General features: G+C 39.1%; 1 protein-coding gene across 3 annotated transcripts; it reads left to right on the forward strand.

Annotated features, from left to right (window-relative positions):
* The first annotated feature begins 7 nt into the window (after positions 1-7).
* On the forward strand, positions 8-14,939 carry LOC118823056 (ly-6/neurotoxin-like protein 1). Of its 3 annotated transcripts, XM_036592436.1 has the most exons (7): positions 8-279; positions 1,421-1,569; positions 12,909-12,998; positions 13,346-13,450; positions 13,923-14,069; positions 14,311-14,421; positions 14,600-14,939. In XM_036592436.1, exons 4-7 carry the CDS (start codon positions 13,429-13,431, stop codon positions 14,800-14,802), a joined length of 483 nt encoding a protein of 160 aa, XP_036448329.1. In that variant the 5' UTR covers positions 8-279; positions 1,421-1,569; positions 12,909-12,998; positions 13,346-13,428; the 3' UTR covers positions 14,803-14,939. The 3 variants fall into 3 exon arrangements, with proteins under 3 accessions (XP_036448329.1, XP_036448327.1, XP_036448328.1); XM_036592434.1 differs by lacking the exon at positions 8-279 and having other exon boundaries at positions 776-1,569; XM_036592435.1 differs by lacking the exons at positions 8-279; positions 1,421-1,569 and adding an exon at positions 5,357-5,500 and having other exon boundaries at positions 12,003-12,998.
* The last annotated feature ends 9,882 nt before the right edge of the window (positions 14,940-24,821 follow it).

Below are 24,821 nucleotides of genomic sequence, written 5' to 3' on the forward strand. Positions count from 1 at the left end.
CAGATAACAGCAGCTATATGTGAATTACTTCAGTTAAAGTTTGTTCATGTTTATATGAACACTTGAAACACTTTGAAACTCGAATCTAACAGTGATTTATGACCTTATTATAGGTCAGGGTTTTTTTGCTAGAGTTGAAGTTGGATCTGTTCTCATTCGATGTTGAGCCACCCTGGAAAACTGACCCTAAAAAGTGATTCGCAAGCACAGTGGACATCATTTAAGATGTGAAGTCTCCCTTTTCTATTGAACTTGGCACTGAAGCCTCTCTCCAGAGCGGTAGGAGGAATACTTACCCTTTCTTTTTCACAGACTGGAACACACACATACACACACACTCACACACAAACACACAGACACACACACACACACACACGTGCAACCTGTGGAACACAGAGGAACACTGATGACACACACACGGAAAAAAGTTGATACTGAAATTGTAATTGCATTATACTATTTACTGTGAAACTGATTAGATTATATAGTTGAACTGACTGAAAACTGTGACTGAAGATATTATTGAATTTAAAATGAAAAATATCTTTATTTTTGTAAACTGGTCACATCTTAAAAAGGAGAAATTTAGAATTTGGTGTTTTATTTCCTACCTGGAGGAAATAAAGAAGTCGTAGCTTTACTAGCCTAATACGGATTCAAATTGAATTGTTTAATGCACGTTTGTGTTATTTAATTTTGTTCATTTCTTTACATACCTGTTTCTTTATTAAAAGGAAGCTTCCTTCAACTTCCAATCATAGTGCAGTGATGCAGCGTCGTCTCTTGGGTAGTGGTTTTCCCCGGCACTGTAGGCGATCCTGGAATCGCTCTGATTGTCCACAGTATCTTGGTGTTTCCTCTTTTGCTCACTCATTTAAACCCAAGGTTAATGATAGAAATTGCCTGCTGTGTTAGCGCTTTTAATTTACAACGCTCTATCCAAGCTAACACCTCACTGCTAGCTAGAATTTGTTACAGTGGGTTTTAATTCAACTTTCAGCTGTCCGTTCTGTTTCAGTCTGCAGGGCACGATATCATATGTAACTACCACAACTAACATGAGAAATGCGAGGTTTATTTCACCTTTTAATGCTGAAAGGTTACATGGTAAATGCAAGTACTACTAAGCTAGGTGTAGGTGTGGTTTAGGGTGTAGTTAACCCTACATGGGGCGAGTGAGTAGACAGGAAAAAGAAGACACTACAAACAAAGTGGCACTTACTCGCTTTCAGCAGCAGTGACAAGTACAAACACACTCAATCTACTAACACATTCAAGCTCTCAAGTCGTTGTTCTGTACCAGCTTTAAAACACACACAATATTACACAAACAGCAGTACAAATACTTAGAAATACACACAGGGTTATAGAGTCAGGGTTGGTCAGAGAGCTTCTCTTCTTTTTCCTGCCCCTGTTATAGTTTAGTCCCCAGGAAGAACGTCACCCACAGCACACAGCAGCCCCCAGCCTGGAAGGAGCTGCACTTCCGGTCAGGGAGGACAGACAGACACACACAGGACAGTACTGGGCAATACACAACACAATAGCAAACTTCTTCAGGTTGGAAAGGTATGTTGATCTATGTACAGTGCTGTGAAAAAGTATTTGACCCATTTGTGGATAATGACTCTCATTGGTGGTTTGCTGGAGTCCCAGAGCCTCAGCAATGGCTTTGTAACCCTTTCCAGACTGATAGATTTCAATGACTTTGTTTCTCATCTGTATCTGAACCTCTTTGGAACGTGCCAGCATGTGCTGCTTTTTGAGTCCTTCTAGCCTGATTCACATTGCCAGACAGGTATTTAATTAATGTTTAGATTCAACAGGTCTGGCAGTAATCGTGCCTGGGTGTGGATAGTGAAACTGAATCCAATAGTCGACTGAATTTGGTTAACTGTTTAATTTAGGTGCAAAGGGGGTGATTACTTTTTCACACAGGGCCAGGTAGGGCTGAACAGCATTTTTCCTTTAATAAATGAAACCAAATCTTATTTTTGTCTAATATTAAAATTAGTTTGATGATCTGAAACATTCAAGTGTGACAAATATGCAAGAATAGAAGAGATTAGGAAGGGGGCAGATACTTTTCCACAGAACCGTACATTTTCATATCAAATTCATAAATCATTTATAAACCATTAACTCTTGTGTTATTGTGAGGGTCAAAAATGACTCACCACTATGTTAAAATGATATTTTTTCATTTTAAGACTTTTTCTAGACTGATGCATTTACATCAAATTAAAAACCACACAGATACACACACACACACACACACACACACACACACCCACACATGCCTATATAGTTACAGAGAGTGGAGGAGCAGTCTTCAGTGCCACAATGCCACTGATTAAATGCAGTATTTCTGCTCTGTAAAGAGGGAAAACCCAGATACCCAGAATGATTTTTGATGGATGTCAGCTTGTTTCTTTATGCAAAATAGACTTGGGTTTTAAAATTCAATGAAGCTGCTTTATTTTAGGTTTTTAGTTAAATACGGGTCATTTTTGACCCTTAGGACGAGGGGATTATACAGAATGTTACGACTACACGAGTTAAGCAAACTCATCTGTGCGTTTCATAAATGAAGCTCCTCCCATCAGTGCTTCCTCCAGACTGAATCTCAATATTCAGAAGCTCAAAAATGAAGTGGAATAAGTAGATCCAGTACACTGAACCTCACAACCTCAAAAAGAATGTAAATGAAACTAATACTACAAATACAACATATCAAATGATGAAATTTGATTGTTTCTTGAAAAAAATAAATGCCCGTTTTGAACTTGATGCCAACAACACGTTCCAAAAAAGTTGGGACGGGGGCCTGTTTACCACTGTGTTTCACCACCTCTTCTTTTAACAGCAGTCTGTAAGCGTTTGGGTTTTGAGGAGACCAATTGCTGTAGTTTTGAAAGTGAAATGTTTTCTCATTTTTGTTTGATACAGGATTTCAGCTGCTCATCAGTTCAGAGTCTCTTTTGTTGTAGTTTTCATTTCATAATGCACCAAATGTTATCAGTGGTGACAGGTCTGGACTGCAGGCAGGCCAGTTTAGCACCTGGATTCTTTTACTAGAGAGCCATGCTGTTGTAATACATGCAGAATGTGGTTTGACATTGTCTTGCTGAAATAATCAAGGCCTTCCCTGAAAAAGACGTTGTCTGGATGGCAGCATATGTTACCAAAACATGTATATATCATTCAGCATTAATGGTGCCTTCACAGATGTGCCAGTCACCCATGCTGTGTGCGTTAGAACTGTGCACTGATAATAAGCTGAGTGGTCTTTAGCCCGGAGGACACAGTGTCCATGATTTGCAAAAAGAATTTCAAATGTTGATTTGTTTAACCACAGGACACTTTTCCATTTCGCCTCCGTCCATTTTAAATGAGCTCAGGCCCAGAGAAGTGGCAGCATTACTGGATCCTGTTTATATTTGGTTTCTTCTTTGTGTTTTAGAGTTTTACCTTGCATTTGTTTTCGCAACCAAGAGCTATCTCTTTTTGCCCAGGCTCTGGACATTTATAAGTAACTCCAGTATTATCTATTAATTACTATTGCTCTAATAGCTGTCTGTAATCTAATATCTTCAAAAAGAATTAAAAGAATCTAAGAATATCACCAAAAATGAAAAAGGCTAAAAAGGAATGCACAAAGACTTCAGCCAAAGTTCTTGTGGAATGAAAGTAAAGGCCTTCGCTTTATTTAAGCATCAAAGGGCAAGATCACCACAACCACAATGCAAAGAACATCTCAAAACATCCCTTTTTTATTACCCTCTGGGGTGATGAGGTAATCTCCCCACCCCAGTTACACAATTCCATACCATTTTAGACCCATCATGTCCAAACTTACACCTTTAAAACTAAATGCATATGATGTCTTTTTATAAAACCCACTCTGGTCTGACTCTTAGCAGATTGTTCTCTCCTCACAGGGCCCTCTTGCATAGCTCTTCATAGGGCATCTCACACAACCCTCCATGTACATACAAGAGTGGACTCAGCTATAACTTAAACTGTCATCTGGTCCAGCTCCCTTCTGTGGGCCTAGAAACTCTTTCCCCGTTAGAGAGTCCAACGCATACAGTCCATAGTCTGCTTCCCTATATTACCTTATTAGGAGGCTCTCTAGTCAGCCAATGTTTAGTTTATTGATTACTAATCAGGAATATTTTATTACATTTTTCCCATCACTGTGTTCACAGACAGTGGTTCTCAGAAGTGTTTCTGAGCCCATGCAGTGATTTCCACTACAGAATCATGTCTGTTTTTAATGCAGTGCTGCCTGAGGGCCCAAAGATCACAGCCAGCAAATACTGTTTTTTGGCCTTGTCTCTTGCATACAGAGATTTCTCCAGATTCTCTGAATCTTTTAATGATATTATGTACCGTAGATGATGAAAAGCAAAAGTTCTTTGCTATTTTGTGTTGAGAAACATTATTACTGAATTGTTGCACTACTTGATCATGCAGTCTTTCACAGAGTGGTGAACCCCTCCTCATCTTTACTTCTAAAAGACTGAGCTTCTCTGAGATGCTTTTTCAAACCCAATCACGTTATTGACCTGTTGCCAATCAACCACCTGGTGTTTTTTAGCATTACCCAACTTTACCAACCTTTTGTTTCCCAATCCCAACTTCTTGTAACGTGTTGTTGGCATCAAATTCAAAATGGGCAACTATTTTTGAAAAGACAATAACATTTCTCACTTTCAACATTTGATTTGTTGTCTTTGTACTATTTTCAATGAAATATAGGGTTTAAATGATTTGCACAAAAAGAGGACAATTATTCACAAATCACAGCACTCAGCAGACCCGGCCCTCACTAACCAGCACAAATTCATCCACCTGTGAGCAACCGTCAGGCAGCAATCCAGCTTCTCTCATATCAGCTCTCTTGCTTTTACCCTCATATTATAACAATAGGTTAACAGAAAGAACATGATTCACGCATCCGAACACTTATGATAGTAAGCATGCAACTCAATGTGACATTGACAAATGACGGATAAATCAATAAAAAACGTGGCTGCCTTACGCTAATCATTTATCTTTACTCAAACATAAGCGACAGAGTGAACCGCCATCAGAATTCTAACATTTCAGCTCACAGACACTCCAGAATAAAAAGGCATCTGAGCTGGCACCTGTTTTTAAGATGTTTATAATACTAATTACTAAGTCATGGCCATGCATTAGAGCCCCATTCCCATGCCTTACTAAGTCATGGCCACGCATTACAGTCTCTTTCCCATGCCTTACTAAGTTGTAGCCATGCCTTAGAGTCTCATTCCCATGCCTTATGAAGTTGTGGCCCCGCATTAGAGTCTCGTTCCCATGCCTTACTAAGTCATGGCCACGCAGTATTTTTATTTTTCCAGGATGTCACCAGCGGGTGTTTTCTGTGTTGATTTTGAGGTTTGCTTTGGATCATAATCCTGATGGAAACCAAACTATGGCCCAGTTTAAGCTTCCTGGCTGAGGCCGTCAGGTTATAAGAATAATAATAATACATTATACTTATATAGCGCTTTCCAAGAACTCAAAGACGCTTATGTGTTTTCGAAATACAGAACAGTAAAGACAAACATGAGAACATGAAGCACAGTCATAACATCACAAGCAAAACATAGCAGGACTTGGCAAATGGCTGGTTTAGGATTGAGAACAGTTATAAGCAATAGAAAAGAGATAAGTTTTAAGTTTAGATTTAAAAGTGGAGACAGTGTTGGCCTGTTGAATATGTGAGGGAAGAGAGTTGCAGAGTCGGGGAGCCGGTCTAGAGAAAGCACGATCACCGTACCCATGTAGTTTGGAAGGAGGGACAGTGAGTAAACCAGCAGAGGAAGACCTGAGAGTGCGAGTTGGTTTGTAGGGAATAAGTAGATCAGAGAGGTAAGAAGGAGCAAGGTCATGTAGAGCTTTGTATGTGAGGAGAAGAATTTTGAATTGTATGCAGTATTTTACAGGAAGCCAGTGGAGATGTTGCAAGATGGGTGTAATATGCTGCATGGGTGCGGGTGAGAAGGCGAGCAGCAGAGTTCTGTACTATCTGGAGTTTGCATAAATGGGAGGAGTTAATACCAGTAAGTAGAGAGTTACAATAGTCCAGGCGACTAGAAATGAATGCATGAATAAGGGTTTCTGCAGCAGACTGAGAGAGTGATGATCGGATTTTTGCAATGTTACGGAGATGGAAAAAAGAGGTTTTAACTACAGAGTTGATGTGTGCACTGAATGAGAGAGTTGAGTCAAAGAGAACGCCCAGATTTTGAAACTACGTATTATGTGGCCAACAGGAAGCATGTATACAATAAACAAAAGAGGTCCAAGGACTAAGCCTTGAGGGACCCCTTGAGTAACCACAGACGTGTGAGAAGTATGGCCACCGAGGGTGACAAACTGTTTTCTGTCAGTCAGATATGACTTAAACCACTCCAGGACAGTGCCCCTAATGCCCAGATCATGCAGCCTTGATAGGAGGATTGAGTGGCTCACCGTATCAAAGGCTGCACTCAAGTCAAGTAGTAGAAGGATGCTAAGGGCACCAATATCGGCAGACACCAGGAGATCATTAGTGACCTTTATTAAGGCAGTTTCTGTGCTTTGAGAGGGACGAAATCCGGACTGGAATGGTTCAAAGAGGCAGTTAGCTGATGAGTAATACTGAAGTTGGCTAGCCACAGTTCGTTCAAGTACATTGGACAGGAAAGGGAGGTTAGAAATGGGGCGGTAATTACTGAGTTCTAGTGGATTAAGGCCAGGTTTTTTTAATTATGGGTGTGAAAGCAGCAATCTTGTAAGCAGAGGGTACCTGTCCATAGAGAAGCGAGTTATTGACAAGAATTGTGAGATGAGGGACCAGGGCAGAAAGACAAGCTTTAGTTAAGGTTGTCGGAAGGGGATTAAGAGAGCAAGTCGTAGTTTTAGAAGTAGTTATAGTGTTTATAATGGAAGAAGAATCAACAGTGTTAAAGGTAGAGAGATTAGAGGAGGGGGGGCTGGGGCTTATAGAATGGACAGTCAGGGAGGAAAGGGAAGAGGTATTATTAGTAGGGGATAGCAGAAAGCTGTTGATTCGTGCAATTTTTGATTCAAAGAAATGTAAAAATGAGTCACAGAGTGCAGGGGAGGCAGCCACAGAGATTTCAGGGGGTTTAAATAATTTAGTGACTGTTGAGAAAAGATAATGGTAGTTTGTGTGTGAATTATTAATGAGACCAGAGAGATGGGCTGACTTAGCTGAATGCAGGGCATCTCTATAAGCTAATAGGTGTTGTTTGTAAGCCTCCGCATGAACAGAGAGCTTTGTTTTCCTCAAAAGCCTTTCCAACCGGCGACCACTTTGCTTCATGGAACGGAGTTCATTGGTATACCAGGGAGAGGAGGTGACAAAGTTAACAGTTGCAGATTTCCAAGGTGCTCATGCATTAAGTGAGTCAGAAAGTGCAGCATTAAGCATAGTAGCATGGTCATCAGGAGAAGAAGGAGCAAAATCAGTAGGAAACACAGTAGAAACAGACTGGCTAAGAGTAAGGGGGTCGACAGACTGAATCTTACGGAATGAAATGGATCTTTGAGAAGAGCGGTGAGGCAGAGTCGTAGGAGCCGTAAACAAAATAAGCTTGTGATCAGACAATGGAAACAGTGATGGACGGAGGTTAAGAATAGATACAGAAGAAGAGTAGACTAGATCAAGGGTGTGACCTTTGTTATGGGTAGGAAAATCTACATGTTGTACGAGTTGGAAACAGTCGAGGAGCGAGGTGAAATCATTAGCAGTTTTGCAGTCTTGAGAGTCTCCATGAATATTAAAGTCACCGACTAGCAACAAGCGGGGAGAAATTGAGCAAACAAGTAGCTCAGATAGTTCGGAAAAGAAAGGAGGAATAGGCTTTGGAGGGCGATAGAGTAGTACTGCAAATATGGAATTGGGTAATTTCAAAGCAAAATATTCAAAAGAGGTTACAGCTGTAAGGCTAAGTTCAGCAATAATGATTTTACTGTTAAAAATTACAGCCAGACCTCCTTCTCGCCCAGAGGAACGGGGTTTACAAATGTATTTGAAATTAATGGGAGTCGCCTGGTTTAAAGCGAACAAGTCACCAGCTTGTTGCCAGGTTTCGGTTAGAAAGAGCATGTCAATCATATTATCGAGTACTCCTGCAGCACAGGCGATTTACTAGAAAGACAGCGGACATTCAAGAGTGCAAAAGAGGTGCCAGGAGTAGTAGGAGGCAGAGAGCGTAGGTTACATAAATTGGCAGTACGACATGCAGCATGAACGACTGTACAAGATGCAGTCCAGAATGAACATATATTAGTGCCTTCCGAGTAGTGGAAGGATCTGTTACGATACAGTCTCAAGCCGCGGTGGACATAACGACGTCGGGACAATATACCTGCTTTACAGACAGATACAGTAGCCGCTTTAGAGAGGCAATTGGAATTATTGAATCTATGTAGCTCAGAAGGAGTATAGCACATAAATCTTGAACTAACCAGAAACAAACACAGAGAATATAAAGGACTAATGGCTAACAGCAGTGCCATGGAGGTTAACAGCTGCATTATTAAATAGGAGAGGTTTATACACAAAATTAACCAGCGAAATTAAAAGTGATCACTTAGCAAGTCATCAGCGGTGAACGCAGCTTACTGTCAGTCGAGGAGCAGCATAGCGCAGCGGCGGTGAAGGCCACAGCAGTCAGCTCAGGAGCAGAGTAGCGCAGCGGCGGTGAAGGCCACAGCAGTCAGCTCAGGAGCAGAGTAGCACAGCGGCGGTGGAGGCCACAGCAGTCAGCTCAGGAGCACAGTAGGGCAGCGGCGGTGAAGGCCACAGCAGTCAGCTCAGGAGCAGAGTAGCGCGGCGGAGGCCAAAGGAGTCAGCCGAAGAGCAGAGTAGTGCAGCGGTGGTGAAGGCCGCAGCAGTCAGCCGAGGAGCAGAGTAGCACAGCGGCAGTGAATGTCGCACAGACAATCGGGAGTGGAAAACAGCTAGCAACAGTAAAAATAGCACTTGCAGCGATTCAAAAACAGCTAACCAAAACATAAACACTAAACGCAGAGACATGGGGAGAAGCGGCAATCGAACAGACAGACGCCAGCGATACTCTCACCCGGAACTGACGTCAGACACGTACGGAGATACAGAGATTTCTCCAGATTCTCGGAATCTTTTAACGATATTATGTACCGTAGATGATGAAAAGCAAAAGTACTTTGCTATTTTGTGTTGAGAAACGTTATTCTTGAATTGTTGCACAGTCTTTCATAGAGTGGTGAACCCCTCCTCATCTTTACCTCTGAAAGACTCAGCCTCTCTGGGATGCTCTTTTATACCCAATCATGTTACTGACCTGTAGCCAATCAACCACCTGGTGTTTTTTTAGCATTACACAACTTTACCAGCCTTTTGTTGACCTGTCCCAACTTTTTTGGAGCGTGTTGTTGGCATCAAATTTAAAATGGGCATATATTTTTCAAAAAACAATAAAATTTCTCACTTTCAACATTTGATTTGTTGTCTTTGTACTATTTTCAATTAAATGTGGGGTTTAAATGATTTGCACAAAAAGAGGAAAATGATTCACAAATCACAGCACTCAGCAGACCCGGCCCTCACTTACCAGCACAAATTCATCCACCTGTGAGCAACCGTCAGGCAGCAATCCAGCTTCTCTCATATCAGCTCTCTTGCTTTTACCCTCATATTATAACAATAGGTGAACAGAAAGAACTTGATTCACGCATCCGAACACTTATGATAGTAAGCATGCAACTCAATGTGACATTGAAAAATGACTCAATGAAAAACGTGGCTGCCTTACGCTAATCATTTATCTTTACTCAAACATAAGCGACAGAGTGAACCACCATCAGAATTCTAACATTTCAGCTCACAGACACTCCAGAATAACAATTTCTGGCACTTGTTTTTAAGATGTTTATAATAAAAAATTAATTAAATTTAGGAGGCGCTGAGTGAATTTTTTCTCATAAATTAGCCAAATTCATAAAGTTATCAAAATTCTTTTAGTATTTACCTGTCAAATAATGGCACATCTGAGTAAATAACAACATATGGCATGTGTGACTCTCATTTAAATACTTTAAAACTGTAACTGTAATTGTCCAAATTGCCAAAAACAATTAAAGCATATGATTATAGCTGAGGTCACTAATAGGCTCACCGTGGTCTGAGTCCAGACCCAGACTCTGTCCTACGCGGACCTGGACCTATAACCTCTGGAAACTCACAGACCAATCGCATGCATTGTAAATAGGTCTGTGTATTACAATGAGCAATACGACTCGAATGACCAACGCACACTGAGGGAAGGGACAAGGAGATCCTCACTGTTCTTTTGCACTTGTTTAGACATGAGCCCTCGCTATGTGTGCTTGTTGGTATGTGCCGTTAGCACATAGCGAAAATCGTGACTGTGTCCCAAAGCTGTGTACCAGGATGGGGCAGAGTTTGAGAACTGTTGTATAGAGGGATGCTTCTTAGAGTTCTTACTTTCGTTTCTTCAGAACTCATGATAACTTTCTTTTCTCTGCAATTCTGCCGTTCATACGCATGTGGTCTGTTTTAGTGCACTTCCTCACACACCCAGAGTAGAACATGTACAGGAGTGCAGGTTCATTCTGCAGTCCTCTTTTGTTCCAACCGTTGTTTTGTAAAGCTGTATATTTGGGCTCTAAATCAGTGTAGAGGAAACATTAGAGATTAGACCAGAGCAACACTTATATAGAAAGACTTTGCATTTCTTATTGAAAACTGATATTTTAGAGGGAAAAATCTTGTGTTGGAGGTAGGGGTTGGATTGAGGGTATGGTGACTAATTAGAGAACATATTGCAAGTCTAATCTGTACAGGGATTATTTCAGTTTATTTACCTTATTTACCTACACTCCATGACTGTCACTCAAAATAAGCCAGATTTATTAAAAAGTCCTGCAAACACCTTCTCAGTGCCCATATTAACCTTGAGCAGAATCAACCGACCGGACAATCTGAGTGTATTTTTTAATGGTTACACTGCTCACCTGTTGAAGTGTTAGTTTACTGTGGCTTTATAAAGGGAATTTGGTTTCAGTATCCAGTTTATATAAGAGTACAATGTCGGCACCCCCAGTAAACAGAATGAGCTGTATAAACATGTCCTTCTGATCTTTCATTCAGAATATTAACAACAATCTAAACTTTATTTGAAATGCAATGATTGAAGAAAAAAAAACTAAATCTTATTAAGAAATAAATATGTTTGTTAAATCTGTGTGCCACAATTGTTGAGTCTTCTCCTATAATGCTTAGTGAGACTGGAGAACACATGGCAAGTGATCTAAGACCATTCCAACTGAATCTCTCCAGGTCCTTCAGTTTCAGAGGTCCACACTGTGGGGTCCTCTTCAGCACATCCCACAGGTTTACTATGGGGTTTAGGTCAGCAGACTGGGGTTGCCAAGGCAGAACCATAATTCTGTGGTCGGTGAACCATTTTTATACTGAGCCCCACTGGTGACATCCTGTACAAATAAAAATACTGCATGGCCACAACTTAGTAAGGCATCGGAATGACATAATTAAGTCATGGCCATGGCTTAGTTAAGCGTGGAAACCAGATCATGCCTTACTAAGTCATGGCCACGCATTAGAGTCTCGTTCCCATGCCTTACTAAGTCATGGCCACGCAGTATTTTTATTTTTCCAGGATGTCACCAGCGGGGCTCTGTATTTAATGTTTTGGGTTTGCTTTGGATCATAATCCTGATGGAAACCAAACTATGGCCCAGTTTAAGCTCTGCTGAGGCCGTCAGTTGCACTAGAGTCTCGTCCCATGCCTACTAAGTCATGCACGCAGTATTTTTATTTTTCCAGGATGTCACCAGCGGGGCTCTGTATTTAATGTTTTGGGTTTGCTTTGGATCATAATCCTGATGGAAACCAAACTATGGCCCAGTTTAAGCTTCCTGGCTGAGGCCGTCAGGTTATGATGTTATTTCTGAGAAACATAAGTAAACAAAGAATCATCAATGCCTGGGAATTCTGGTGGATCAGTTTGTGGTATGTAGAATAGACTGTAAACAAGTTTTGTTGTAGTTAGCCTAGCTACATTACATGCTAGCTAGCATGAATAACGTTACTGACTTTGGATTCTGTTTAATGTTGAATGAACCTGTTTGTGACATGTAATGGGGAATTTCTCATAACACTGGAGCTGCCTCTGAAATATCTCTGTTTGGAGGGCCATGTAGCCCTAATGCTTCACCCCACCCCTCTCAAGAAAAATCAAGACCCCAAACCTAGGCATGAACAGCAAAATGGAGGGGTAGGGCTAAGTGATTGACCATAAATCTACGTTCATGCAGACTAAAATGTTCTGTGTTTGTAATGCATCCAGCACACTGGTAATGCCTCTATGAAGAGGTCGTCAGGTTGGAAATGTATGTTGACCTTTTGCACAATTTCACATCAGATTCCTGTTTTATAAATGATGAATTAATGTGAATTTTCAAACACGATAACCGGATGTAAGAATGTTTTATACATTATAAATGAGGCTGTTGGGTTTATGGAAGGCTGCTTTGGTCTTGTGTGAAAAGTGGAAAAATACAACAGAAGTACAACCAGAACAGCTGTTATTGCCACCAGATGCTGTTTTCAAGCTAAAACATAGATACAAAGTAGGAAAACAACTAGGCTAGCAATGATAGCTGGGGGTCACAGACCATTAGCATTTGCCTGTTTTAGTCCATGTACATTTCGAGCTGCATGTCACCCAGTGTTAAGTTTCATTTCATATAAAATAATCCTGTAATGATGTGAAATGAAAGTGAGTCAGTACAGCCTCCAAGAAGCCACACCCCCTTAAATAAATGTATATCTGACCCAGCCCTGCTTTCATCACATTTCAAACTCTCACATCCACCAACAATGAGGCTGCAAGTCACACTGCTGTTCGTCTGTGTGCTTTTCCCAAAAGGTATGGAACTAAACTCACAGTACAGTGAGAAAACTTTTAGATGCATTTAATTCATTTGAATATATTAAGTTTTTAATCAGTTTAGCCTCTACAATGGATTATTAATGAGTATCTTAAATTGGATCTTCTGATCAGTTTGATATTTTTATAGCAGTTATTCATAGTTAAAGTGTGAGGATGTCAGTGAATGAGGCTTGAATGCCTCTTGAAATTTAAGGTAATTTATGAAACATCTATGTTTTGTGGTAAAATTAAGCAAAACAGTGAGTAGTTCATACTGGAGGTTCATCAACTTTGTCTCTATGCACTGAATCTGTTTCTCATGCTGGATTCTCTCTGTCCTCCAGCGCTGACACTGAAGTGTTATGAGTGTATATAAGGGGTGTCTGGACAATGCACCCAGACAGATTGTCCAGATCAGTGTACAAGCATGACCACTACTGTGTACGCAGGTAAGAATGACCTGAAATATAAAATTAATTGAGTGACGATCAGTCATGCATATGTGATATGTATTATAGATTGATATTTCTGGCTATGTATGTATGTATAATGCACACTCCTGTACTAAACAAACAAACAAATAAATGACACAACATTAAGCAACAACATTAATCATTAGCAAGAATCAAACAAATAGATAAAGTTAATATGGGGGAGCTTTTCCCTTTTTTGTAAAATCCTTTTAATGACGGAGTCAATATTGTTCCACTCAGCACTGACGGCTTTAAACAGTTGAAAAACATTGCTGAGCTGGTTTGTGTTTAATATAAGACCAAATATTCTCTACAGGGTTTAAATCTGGACTCTGATCAGCCCAAAACCATCAGTAAAACCATGAGTATTTTGGATTTGGCCAATTTCTTTGCACAGGTGTGTACTTATAACTACACATTACATTAAAGCATGTGCTGTGTTCACTAGGTGGTGTACAAACAGCAGAAGTTAATATGAAGGGCTGTGCAGCAGCTGGACAGTGTGTCTCTGGAAGCCTAAACCTGGGACTTGTGAAAACGTCTCTCAACTCAAAATGCTGCAGCACTGATCTCTGTAACAGCAACAAAGCTCCAGGTAAAGCCAAACACTCTGAAAACTGTACAAAGGACGCTGATTATGAAGGTCCTCATTTATTCTGTCTCAGTCAAACAGCCCATTTCAGCTAAAGCTGATGTAACAATCAGTAGTGCTGAGACTTCATTATCAGGATGTCCTGTAAGGAGTAGCTCTGGGTTTAGTGTGTTGTGTGTTGTAATGCAGTGAACTGCAGTAACGATGACGCTAAACCTCTGTACTGAACTGTTTCTCTCTAAAGCTTTGCCAAAAGGCTCTCCAAATGGGAGGAAGTGTTACGCCTGTGCTGATGACGACTGCTTCAGAACCGTGGACTGTGAGGGAGATGAAGATCAGTGCATCAGCGGCAGAGGTGAAAAATCTGAAAAATGCACATCTGTAGCTCTAAAATGTGATCTTACATGTTTGGTGTAAAATAAGAATGCTCAGTGATGCACTGCAAGAAAGTGCCTTTAATCTGATTTTGTGGTTTATCTGTTTAAATATATTCATCTGTCTAACGTCGCTCTCCCTCTGACCTGTATTCACAGTTAGTGTTGGTGGTGCTCAAATGAAAATGAAAGGATGTGCGAGCAGAAGTTTCTGTACTGCGGACGCATCGAGCATGAAGGCAACTGGAGTCACTGGAAGTGTGACCTGCTGTGAGGGGAACCTCTGTAACGGTGCTGAGGGGGTTAAGCTGAGTCTTCTCATCATGCTGGTTCCTCTGATCTCCTCCATCCTCTTCATCTGAACACCTTTTTACCATTTTTCTTTTCTGCCTTTAAGACTAGCAGAGCTGTGTATTGTAAGGTGTCCAAATACAGAGTCTGAATTGTAATGAAGGTTTTGTTACCAAAATAACCTGAATAAACAGAGTGCCGACTGTAAGTGGTCCAGTGTATTTATACATTTAGGAGCAGAAAAGGAAACAGAGGCAGGGAACAAAGCTACAGTTTATGTGTTTGTTTGTTTGTGTTAGTATGTAGTGCATGAGAGTTTTATAATCTTCACTGCTGTGGTGACCAGCGGTTGATCAGGCTTGAAAGCCTCAAATATCAGCTTTGTGACGCATTAGAATGTTACCAAACCAAATAACATGAATGAAGAAGTTCAGCTTTCAGCAATGAGCATTTCACATTGTGCAGACTGTCATTTTTTAGATGGATGTGAATGGTTACGTTTGGTAAACATGATGTAAGAGACTACAAATTCTGTTGAAGACAGTGAACATGAGCTATTTTGCAGTGGGAAATGGAAACTAAAATTTGAAGTGAGTAAATTTGAACATTTTTGCATTTAGTCACTTTTTGTCTGGGAAGTAAAATGTGAGCACAAAGCTTTTACATGTAGGACCCTGAAACCATTTAGAACCTACTTCTTTAGTCCTATATTTAGTAATGAGTTTTCTTTCTGTCAGGTGCAGATGTGGAAGTTTGTGAACATAGACAGTCATGATCAACTGATATGCTGGTGCTTATATTTTAAATATATAAATGATGATGTGCCATAAACAGTGCATTTTCAGTGAATAAGCTTTTGCCAAATAGGTACAGATGCAAACGTAAGAAATAACATGCTGTAGGAATATTTTATACTTTATAATACTTTATCTTTAATTTAACAAGTCACTAAGAACATACTGTAGAGTGGGGGTGCACAGAAGAAGGTTATACAGGGAAACACAAATGAGCAATAAAGTGACAATGAAAAAATGCAAGAAAACCAGAAAAAAAAAGTCACGGCAACACAACAGCAACAGATACATCATAGGCCTAAAATGATCAATTAACAGAAGCAGGTTTGTGTGACGAAAAAAATATGTTATATAACTTATTAAAATTTGAGATAAATGAGAAAAGAGGTGAATGTTTTCTTGTAGTGTGTTCCAATCGTGTGCTGCTCAGACTGAAATGAGGAGAGAAGAGTCTGTTGTAGGGACTTTTAATTGACTGTGAAGGGAATACTTGGTGTTATACTTATCAGACACTGGCTGTATCAAGGTTTGTAAACAGGGTGGCATCCAGCCAATGAGAGTATCAATCAATGTAAATCAGTCTAAACCAAAGTAAAGAGAGCAGCGCTGTGGGATATTTGTAAGAAAACAGACAGCAGAATATAAAAGAACATCAAGCGTCTGAAGTGCAGCTTTGCATGCCAGTCAGTGAGCTGCATCAGCATAAACACTCAGAGGATGAAGAGTCTATTGAGACAGAGTGAGTGAAAAGTGGAAGAGGTACAATTTCTATATAGATACTGAGCCTGACCTTCACTTTACTTGTTACCACATAAAGTAATATTTTAGGTTGAATATATATATATATAGAAAACAGAACACATTGCACTTATAGTCGCATAGAGGAGTTTTTTCAACACTATATCCAAATGATGCAGATTTCCTGTTTATGTACGTTTAGCTTTATGTCTGTCTGCGAGGAGAAAAGCAAATGTATGACAGCAATGAGGGACACGCAGACTAAAGTTGAAAAAAATAGCTACCCCCAGTATGGATACATGGTTTGGGGAGACTGGTTATGGTTGTAACACAGGGAGAGTTGTAACGCCACCAATTCAACCAATCAGGGTTGATTGGTTAGACAGGAGTCATATGATCATTTCAGTCTTTATCCACTCTCCTTCCCAATCCCACATGGCTGGTGTCAAGTCTGGACACGGGCACATGCAGATTCTACAGAGAAATATAGATTTTTTGACCAAGAGTATATTATGGTTTGTACACTGTTAGTATATTATTGCAGATAAAAAAATAAATAAATAAATAAATAAAAATAGTCTGGCTGACTATTTGACCCAGGCAGCAAAGCTGACTCCATGTAGGAAAGCGTACAACAGGTCAGCCACTGGAGACCAGAGTAGAATTGAATATTAGCTTAGGTGCCAAACAAAACAAAAAAAGAATGCTCGTATCGACGTACTCAGGTTTTCCATTCCACACTGAGATGAGTAACATTGTTCTGGATTGTTCTTTTATAGCATGGTGTGGCAACTGTTTTTGCTTCTTTTGTCTAATTCTTACAACATTTATCAGCTGACACATTGCTCAGAAGTGTGTGGTATGTGGTTCGTGGTGTGTTCTGTGGGGTATGTAGGTTTTTTATGTGCACAGGAACATTTTGTCTTACTTCTTTCGCACGCTAACCACAAGACTCCCAAACTAGGGCCGGATGTCAAAGTCTCAGGCCAAACCTTCTGAATTTCATGCTTTACAAAGAATCTCTGGCTCAAGACTAACTTTAAAAATATATCAGTACATACAGTGGGGTCCAAAGGTATGAGACCACTTTGAAAATCTTCAATTGTTTTCATTAAAACCTGGAAATAAACAACAGAAATTTTAGAATTTTGAAAAAAATTAAAAGCATTTAAAAATTAAAACCAAACGAAAAGTAAATGTTAAAAATTCTGCACTGTTTCTAACGACACTAAATTCATTACACTGACCACGTTTGTAAAAAAAAAAGTCCAGTTTTTAGTTTTATCGCTTCCTTTGTAGCTCCTGTTCAGACAACTCTCATGTGGATTTGATCTGCGCACATTTTATGTGCTTTGTGCAGAGTTATGGTACATTTCATAATTTATCTTTTTTCAGCATCTTACACTGAAATAAATAAAAAATTGTGCACAAAAATGTGCAGGATATGCCATATTTGTGTAACAACAAATAATTAGTCAAAAATGAGCAAGAATTAACCAAACAGATAAAGTAAGTTAATATGGGGGAGCTTTTCTCTTTGATTTCATTAAATGTTGACGTTCATAAGTCATTTTACTTAAGGAGTCAATGTTGTCAGCATTGACGGCTTCAAACAGTTGAGAATCATTGCTGAGCTGGTTTGTGTTTAATGTGAGACCAAATATTCTCTACAGGGTTTAAATCTGGACTCTGATCAGCCCAAAACCACCAGTAAAAACCAGCTGTATTTTGCACAGGTGTTTGAAACTGCACATTTCATAGTGTTCACTAGGTGGTCTTTGGAAGTTTGGAAGCCATTTTTATTCATTTTTGTAAAATCTTGTGTTTCTGAACTTGAGTGATATGTTAATGTTCAATCTTCATACTGAGAGTTAAAGCAGAGCTGTTTAACTCATATTCAACCATATTTATTTGGACAAAGGACCACAGTGGAACTTCTTTTCCACCACGCGTAACATAAACTCACTCTAGCCTTAACTGTATTTCCTCGACTACCATCTGATCATTTCTCATTAGCATCACTCAAGCTTTGCTTTGTGACCGAAATGAAGAACAGAGACAGAAACTGAAGCTGAAAACCAAAAGTCATATAAAAACCATATAATTTGCTGTTTTATTTATGCTTTTCTATAATGCTGATGATTCTTCAGTGGTAATAATCACTATGCTGGGAAAGAAACAGAGAACTAGAGGCCGAATTTAATTTTAAACAGCTTCCCAAATAACAATGAATATTAAAGTTAAAATACATAGAATCATAAAAATATAAAATCTCAACATTATCTAAATCTAAATTTCAGAGTCTCTGCTATAATGATGGAAAACATTGCAGGATATATATAGAAAAAGAAAAGACAATAGCAAACAAAGTAAGATACATATTTTTTTTTTCCATTCTTTTTTTCCAACACCAGCCGTTCTCTCTTTCGAGGCTTTCGGTTACAGGTGGCTGTGGCATCGCCGGGGTTTAGAGCTCACACTCTTGCGGTAAAGGCTAAGAAAGTTGCACCACTTTTGTTAACTGAACAAAGAGTTTGAAAAATGTTGGATTTACATGTAACATTTAAAACACATGAAATTCTGTCCTTAGAATTATTTAAATATTCATGATTTGCATGTTAATGTAGATGTAGTTTTAATGTATTGTGGCTTACCTTACTGAACATCACTGAACATTACTGAACATCAAATAGTAAGTTAATGAAACAGAGGCTCCTGAGTTCACTCCACCATCAGGAGATCAAACCCCAGCGATGCTCTAAACCTCTATATCTGCACAAGAGGAGGAAAGTCCTTTTATGTGCTCTGTGCAGAGTTACGGCACATTTTATAATTTATCTTTTTTTCAGCATCTTACACTCAAATAAATAAAAATTTTGTGCACAAAAATGTGCAGAATATGCCATATTTAAGTGTACAACAAATCATTAGTCAAAAATGATTTAATATGGGGGAGCTTTTCTCTTTGATTTCATTAAGTGTTGAAGTTCATAAGTCATTTTACTGAAGGAGTCAATGATGTCAGCATTGACGGCTTCAAACAGTTGAGAATCATTGCCGAGCTGGTTTGTGTTTAATGTGAGACCAAATATTCTCTACAGGGTTTAAATCTGGACTCTGGTCAGCCCAAAACCACCAGTAAAAACCAGCTGTATTTTGCACAGGTGTTTACTTATAACTGCACATTACATTAAGCATGTGCTGTGTTCACTAGGTGGTCTACAAATAGGAGAAGTTAACGTGAAGAGCTGTGCACTACCTGAAAAGTGTGTCAGTGGCTGTGTTTACATGCAAAGATTTTTGCCCATCCGATTGAATACATTCCGATTACAGATTCAGACTGAGGTGTTTTTGCTCACTCTACTCAACAATCTGATAGAAAATCCTCGTTTACATGCTATCTACAAGTAGTCCGATCCAAAATGATGCGCATGCGTGGAGAACATACAGCAAACATTACCATGACAGCGAACATCACGTGAGTCCAGTCAGAGTGAGAAGAGTTTTCAGCTGGCACGCTTGTGTTTTTAATTGCTTTAAAAATACGTCAGACTCAGAAAAATGTACTTCACATGTACTGATTAAAGAAGGGCAAGATGAAGACGTCGTGTTCTGAGACACTTAGACTTTCCGATTGGGAATGTAATCAGATACAGGCGTTTAAACGGTTATTATTCTTCTATTTAACGGAATATTTACAGGATTACCCACCTCGTTCAATCAGATAGAAATTGTATTCCGAATGGCCTCAGTCGGACTAGACTATTCCGAATGAAGTGTATATATGGACGTATTCTATTCCGATTGAGCTATTAGTCGGATTATTAACAGATTGTTATGCTGCATGTAAACGTGGCTACTGGAAGCCTGATCAGAGAGCACAGCGCACAGCGGCTACTGGAGATACAGGAGTGTGTTCAGTGTTGTAGCCGTGTGGAGTGGACGCTGACCGGACTTTCAGGATTGACCAACTTGCAGTGTTCCTTGGTTGAGCCGCTACGGAATCTGCACTGCTGCGTTCAGTGGCTGGGCCGCTACGGAATCTGCACTGCTGCGTTCAGTGGCTGGGCCGCTACGGAATCTGTGCTACTGCGTTCAGTGGCTGGGCCGCTACGGTATCTGTTTCAGTAAATTCTTCAGTAAATACTTCAACGTGAAGCCTCACTCTTAACACTGGAGGAGGCTTTAGTACAGTATGCATCACTTTACTTAGAGCGGACAAATATGACTTATGAGCTCTTATAATTCGTTATGATCAGTACTTATAATGTATTATGTAAACAATTCATAATGCATAATAAGCATGGCTATAACGTGTAATGCATATTTATAAATATTTATAGCCATGTTTATAATGCCTTATGAATGCATTTTAACATGTTATGAATGTGTTTATAGATGCTTATAAAGGTGACATTCATAGAAAGTGTTACCAATATTTCTAAAAATGCACTATACGTTATAGCCATGTTTATTATGCATTATGAATTGTTAAAATAATACATTATAAGTACTGATCATAACAAGTTATAAGAGCTCATAAGTCGTATTTGTCCACTGTAAGTAAAGTGAAGCGTACTGTACTAAAGCCTCCTCCAGTGTTAAGAGTGAGGCTTCAAGTTGAAATATTTACTGAAGAATTTACTGAAACACTAAAACATTCACAATAAAGCACATTTCAGGCTTCAAATGTCAGAGTTTAAACTAGTGCTGCCATCAGGGTTTTACCCAATGTGGGAAAGGTAATGTTCACCACCGTTAGCTTGGTATTTGTCTTTACACTCTCCAAGCTGGGACTGACTTCTTTGGCACTGAAATTATAACATGATATTAACACTGTTTATAATGCATCATATTAACAATTCATAATGTATAATAAGCATGGCTATAAAGTGTAATTCAGTGTAATTCTTTTTTATAAATATTTATAACCACATTTATAATGCCCTATGAATATATTATAACATGTTATAAATGTGTTTATAGATGCTTACAAATGCGACATTCATAGAAAGTGTTACCGAAATTGCTAATGAATTTTGTGAGTATTTTGTAAATGTTGGATTTAATTTAGTAAAAGAGATTGCGGAGCCAAGAAATAAGGATGGGGTAGATGAAGATATTGTTCATAAAAACCCTTACTCCATCTTTATTTGGAGAACGGATGAAAAGGAAATACTGGATATTGTAAAATAAAAAGTCCACTGATTGGCCTGAAACTGACATGTCTTTAGTTAAAACTACTATAGAATGCATCGTGAAACCTTTTACACATATCTACAATCAGTCTTTCAAGGTATATTTACATGCGGCAGCACTGATCTCTGTAACAGTGATTATGAAGGTCGTCATTTATTCTGTCTCATTCAAACAGCCCATTTCAGCTAAAGCTGGTGTAACATTCAGTAGTGCTGAGACTTCATTATCAGGATGTCCTGTAAGGAGTAGCTCTGGGTTTAGTCTGTTGTGTGTTGTAATGCAGTGAACTGCAGTAACGATGACGCTAAACCTCTTCATTGAACTTTTTTAGGGACTTTGCCTGTGTCATAAAGGGAAACTGACAGCGATGATACACATCCTCATTCAGAGGTGTGTGGTTTGTGTGGTATTATGTGCAGAGCATGTTTTGTCTTCTAACATGCACTGGCCATGAGACTGACAACCTAAGTCTCCCACCAAACCTTTAAAATCTCAAAATTTCTCAGAATCTCAGTCTTAAAATACCATAAAAAGTATAATTATACATTCAGTGGGGTCCAAAAGTGTGATACCACATTGAAGATCTTGGACTGTTTTCATTTATCCCTTGAAATAAACAGATTTTTTTTTTAGATTTCTAAAAGAATTAAAACAAAAGAAATCTTACAACAAAGAAGAAAGAATTAAAATAAAGAAAACTTCTTAAGTGAAGAAGAAACATTCAAGAGTCTGCACTGTTTCAAGATCGGCATTCAAAGTTAAGCAAATTTGTGACATCGACTGTTTTTGTACAAAAAGACCTGATTTTTTTTGTCTTATTCATTCTAATGTTCAGACGACGCTCAGGTGGATTTCATCTGCTCATCAGAGGCTTTTGCAGAAATTTATGGAGCTCACGCCAGCTTGAGTGCATGCAGTCATTAAAGCAAACATCAATATACATATTGACCACTGAAGATTTTTGAAATTAATGTTAACATTTCAAAGATTATAATGATGATGTGACTTCTAATGCATATCTTCAAAACAGAAGCATTTTCACTACTGGACTTTTGGACCACTGTACACATGGCTTACACAGTTGGCCAGTATATGCTGTGCAGTATGAGGGACATCTTGAGGTCATATGCTGGTACTACACCATAGTGTGTTGTGGTAGAAATAAACAGTGCAGTTCATTCTGTGCACATTAACTAACTGGGGTGCTGTAGTGATGACATTCAGGTTGAAACATGTCAGTACATTCATGCATTTTAGATAAACATATATATATATATATATATATATGTGTGTGTGCATGTTAGTACAGTTACTGTAAAGCTTCAGTATTTTTAGTAGCCATTTGTATTTGTAAAATTTCATGCAATGAGTTTCTGAAATTGAGTGATGTGTTAATGTTTATTCCACATACTAAGAGTCAGAAGCTGAGCTGTTTAACTGTAATTCAACCAAAGTCACTTGGAGAAAGGGCCACAGTGGAACTTATTTCAGACCAGGAATTACATCAACTCAGTCTAACGTAAGTTCCAAGAAACAAGTAGGTCTCAAGTCTTGACACTTGAGTCCCAAGCAACCCAACAACATATTCAATATGCAGAATACTGGCATCAGGATAGCCTTGAAAGCTGCTTGTACAGTTATTGAGAGGGATAAAGTACAAATCGGGTTTTATTTAAATGATTTAGATTTTTTATTACATTTAATTGTAAACTGTTGTAATGGGCTGTGGAGAGATTAGGGCAAGGTCCTTAACTTAGCTGAGGTTTAGAGTTTAACCTGAGTTTAAACCTGAGTCACATGCATTTTCAAATATCACTGTTGTGTCCTTGAAAGCTGTAGTTTAAAGTGCACCTGCAGTTTAAACTAAACCCAAAGTTGCACATCTGCCACTAGATGATGCTGTATATCAGGTTAAACTGAGGTTTATCTTAAACCTACCAGCCTAGACATCATTTTACTGAGGTGTAAGCTCAGGTATTTTAATATTCCACACCTAAAGGCTTACATACCCTCCGTCATAATGTTTTGTGGACCTCTTGGCATGTTTTAATTAAATGCTATGTTGCATTAATTAAACACATTGAGGGACCACACTCAACTAGAGGAAGTGTTAATCGCTGCAGTCTTGATTAGCCTTTATCAGAATGTATTGTTCAGAGGAGAAGGCTATCCATATTATTGACCCCAAAGGAAAACTTCATCTCAGCAAACATTAATTCTTTCTTTACCCATTCCCTCTCTCAAGAAAGAAAAACAGGGCACTAGCCAGGCTGAACAGTTCAAAAAGATTTCCAATGCTAAGCAGAATGCATGGCCTGCAGGGTCTTCAGTATGGGGTCCATGTATAATACTAACGTTTGTCTGCTGTGCAGCTCAGTGTGAGTGTGGGACACAGGGCTCGTCTCAGTTGATTGCTTAATTGCGGAGCACAGCATGAGCGACAGGGGCAAGCAAAGCAGCTTTTTAAGACACAGAAAGCCTGTTTAAAGCAGAAGCTCGCTTTCTGGATTCTATTAAATCATAGCTCTGTAGGTGAATTGAGCCTGTTGGAGAGACGTAAGCAGGTTCCAGTGCACGGTGTAGCCTCGGTCAGGGTCATTCAGTTTCATGTCAGCTAATCATTTAAAAAATGCCATGGACATCCTTGAGTTAGTGGCTGCATGGTTTTAGTTGATGTGTTTTATTAGTAGTGTAGAAATAAAACATACAGCAATGTACACAGTAAGGCCCAGTGACGTGTTTTCATTGCTGTGTTAGGTTAGGCCTAAACTAAAAAAAGGCTCACATTGTGTGCTGTACGTATTAATGAACTGATAAATTGTTGTATTAAAAATTATTTTTTTGTATTGAAAGAACATTTAATGAAATTCCAAAATATGCTGACTGACACATTTGAAAGATTTATGTAGCAAAATATGTCTGTGTTTTGTTTTGGTTGGGCTGATCATGACATCATTTGACAGTACATCAGGTTTAGCAGAAGTTTAGTGGAGGATCAGGTAGACTCATGTTTGTTTCGACAGAGCAGTCAGTTTTAACATGCAGAGCAACAGCCCAGTTGTCCAATCATATCTACAAATGTCCAGTGAACATACAGGTTTTCATTCCAAACAAACTGGAGCAAACTCGATTCTACCAGTTAAATCAGTTTGTCTCAGTCTTCAAACAGTTGGTCAGGTGCGCTCTGGCTTTGTTGCAATGGAAACCTGCAGCCACACTTGCCCACTCGTAAAAAGTGGAACCCTTTTGGGTGATACATAGATCCATTTTAAAAGGGTTCTTACAGAACCATATACAATTTGGTTGTCCACTGGGGAACCATTTGACCATGCAAAGAACCATTTAGGCATTCAAACATT

The sequence above is a fragment of the Colossoma macropomum genome, unplaced genomic scaffold, assembly GCF_904425465.1.
Source record: "Colossoma macropomum unplaced genomic scaffold, Colossoma_macropomum, whole genome shotgun sequence".
Classification (NCBI taxonomy): domain Eukaryota; kingdom Metazoa; phylum Chordata; class Actinopteri; order Characiformes; family Serrasalmidae; genus Colossoma; species Colossoma macropomum.